This window comes from Buceros rhinoceros, unplaced genomic scaffold, assembly GCF_000710305.1.
Source record: "Buceros rhinoceros silvestris isolate BGI_N320 unplaced genomic scaffold, ASM71030v1 scaffold42953, whole genome shotgun sequence".
NCBI classification, from domain to species: domain Eukaryota; kingdom Metazoa; phylum Chordata; class Aves; order Bucerotiformes; family Bucerotidae; genus Buceros; species Buceros rhinoceros.
In genome coordinates this window covers 1,452-3,863 of record NW_010406108.1, presented here as the reverse complement: position 1 = coordinate 3,863, position 2,412 = coordinate 1,452, and the positions used below count along the sequence as shown (strand labels likewise).

Sequence of the window (2,412 nt, the reverse complement as noted above, 5' to 3'; positions counted from 1 at the left end):
CGGGACCCGCGCTCCGCTCGGCCCCGCCCCGCGGTTCATCCCCTGTCTCGTTGTTTTCAAGATCGCCCAAGAGGAAGAGCAAGTCCGGGCGAAGGAGCCGGTCCCCGCGCGGCAGGAGGAGCCGGAGCCCACACCACGCTGCCGTGAAGGTGAAGCAGGTAAATCGCGCTGTTGGGAGCGGCGAGGCCCGGTCCTGCCCGCAGAGGTGTTCTCGGGGCCTTGCGCGTTTCCCGGCTCCACAGCGATGGCTTTCCCTGTGAGACTCGGCCATGGGAGGTACGAAAACCGGCTGCTCACCAGGTAGTTATTTCCTTCTAGTCCTCGCGGTGTGTCCTGCGAGGAGCTCGGGGGTTTGGGCAGATCGATGCAGCCCCGCTCAGGCTGTGCCACGGGCGACTGGGTGTCCACCTTGCAGCCCATCCCGACAAGCTGCTCTCTTGTGTCACTTCTTGATGTTGCTTTATTCAATGCAAAGTGCAGGCATCCAAGTAGTTTGGCAAGGAAATAAGTTTCTCTTGCTTTGTGTTAGAGCTGCACGTGTCCAGGTACATGTTTTCAATGTGCAGGATTTTGATTTTTTGAAAAGCTGAGGTGGGTTTACGCTCTTTCATTCTAATTCTGAACACGTCACTGTAATCGACTCTTTGTTACAGGAGCGAGATGATCATTGTCGCAGAGGAAATGAGGATCGAAAGCAGAGGTACTCATCAGAACAGGCGCACAGGCGAGAGAGGAGCAGTGACAGAGACAGGCACCGGGACCACGCAGACAGAAGGAAGAATCCAAACGAAAGGCCTGGAGTTCGAGGCCACGAGCGAGAGAGAGATGTTCAGAACATCCGCGAGCAGCAGGCGGAGAGGGAGTTCTACAACGAGAGACGACGGGAGCATCGGCAGAACAACGGGGGCAGCGGTGTTGAGCACCAACCAGAGCTCAGGCAGCCTGACAGCAAACCTAAAGATAAAGCTCCTGTAAACAAGGAGAAGCCGAGCTTTGAGCTGTCTGGTGCGCTGCTGGAGGACACCAACACCTTCCGCGGGGTGGTCATTAAGTACAGCGAGCCCCCTGAGGCACGCATCCCGAAGAAGCGGTGGCGGCTCTACCCCTTCAAAAACGATGAGTTTCTGCCCGTCATGTACATCCACCGGCAGAGTGCCTACCTCCTGGGCAGGCACCGCCGCATCGCTGACATCCCCATCGATCACCCCTCCTGCTCGAAGCAGCACGCCGTGTTCCAGTACCGGTAAGTGCTGCTGCCCGGCGCTGAAATGGGATTATTCAGGGACTTCTGAAGAAAAACAAACACCATGCAAAACCCCCCCAGATGCGCACCGTCAAGGTGCAGGTTTGCTGTAGGTACTTCAGAGAGAGATGGAATTTATGTTGGGCTGCTGCATGTCACCCTGCAGTGACCAAACCCATCGAATTCCTCTCGTTTACCTCCAGCAGCCTTTTAGCACGACAGGCAGCCCCGAGGGTTAAACGGAACCTGCCTGTGTCTGAACTGGGATCATCTGGCCGCTGAAACCGGCAGTAGAAGTATTTCAGGGAGCTGTTTGGCTCCCTTGGTGTTTCATGGCAAAGGCTGCTGATCCCCGGAGATCTCTAGGTCTCGGCAGGGGCTGCCTGCTGCGGGGGCAGCGATGCTCACCTGGGGACCAGCCCTCTTCTCGTTGTTCCCTCAGCAGCGCTGTAGAGGCTGGTGGAGCCTGGCAAGCTTGGCTTGGTCTCGCAGTTTCTTGTTGGTTCTGACAGGTGCATTCAGCTCTGCCGGGTCAGAGAACTGATAGCTGCGCCAGGGCTCGTGGTGGAAACCCAGTCTGCGTCCAGAGCGTGTTTCCATCCCCCCGTGGTGACAGCGTGGGTGTGCTTTGTTTTGCCAGGCTGGTGGAGTACACACGTGCCGATGGGACCGTCGGCCGCCGGGTGCGGCCCTACATCATCGACCTGGGCTCTGGGAATGGCACATTCCTCAACAACCAGCGGATCGAGCCCCAGCGCTACTATGAACTGAAGGAGAAGGATGTGCTGAAGTTCGGGTTCAGCATCAGGGAGTATGTTCTTCTCCATGAATCTTCAGATAAATCTGAGGCCAACACAAAGGACGATGATGAGGAGGAGGAAGAGAAGGAGGAAGAGTCTGACAGTTAACAGATGAGGAGGAGGTTTGGAGGCAGGAGAGAGAGATTTTTTGCGGTGGAACGTGCATTGGGCTGTAAACGTCGGAGCATCACAGCACCGGTGCCTCTGTTGCCTTAAAGTCCTGGTTCTGTTGCTGACCTGTTCTGGCAGTTTGTTTGGTGAACTTCACTGATTCTTCAGCTTTGGTAGTTCTGCATATCGGGAAATAGAGCTCGATTTTTTTTCTTTTTTCTTTTTTTTTTTTTTTTTTTGCCCTGTTAAGGGAAACAG

At 55.6% G+C, this 2,412-nt stretch overlaps 1 protein-coding gene across 1 annotated transcript; it reads left to right on the top strand.

Annotated features, from left to right (window-relative positions):
* Positions 1–61: 61 nt before the first annotated feature.
* On the top strand, positions 62–2,151 carry SNIP1 (Smad nuclear interacting protein 1; the record flags this gene model as incomplete). The annotated part of the gene is made up of 3 exons (XM_010133956.1): positions 62–158; positions 654–1,243; positions 1,884–2,151. Coding segments are annotated over 3 exons (955 nt in total), but the record flags the coding sequence as incomplete, so codon positions are not given.
* Between the last annotated feature and the right edge of the window lie 261 nt (positions 2,152–2,412).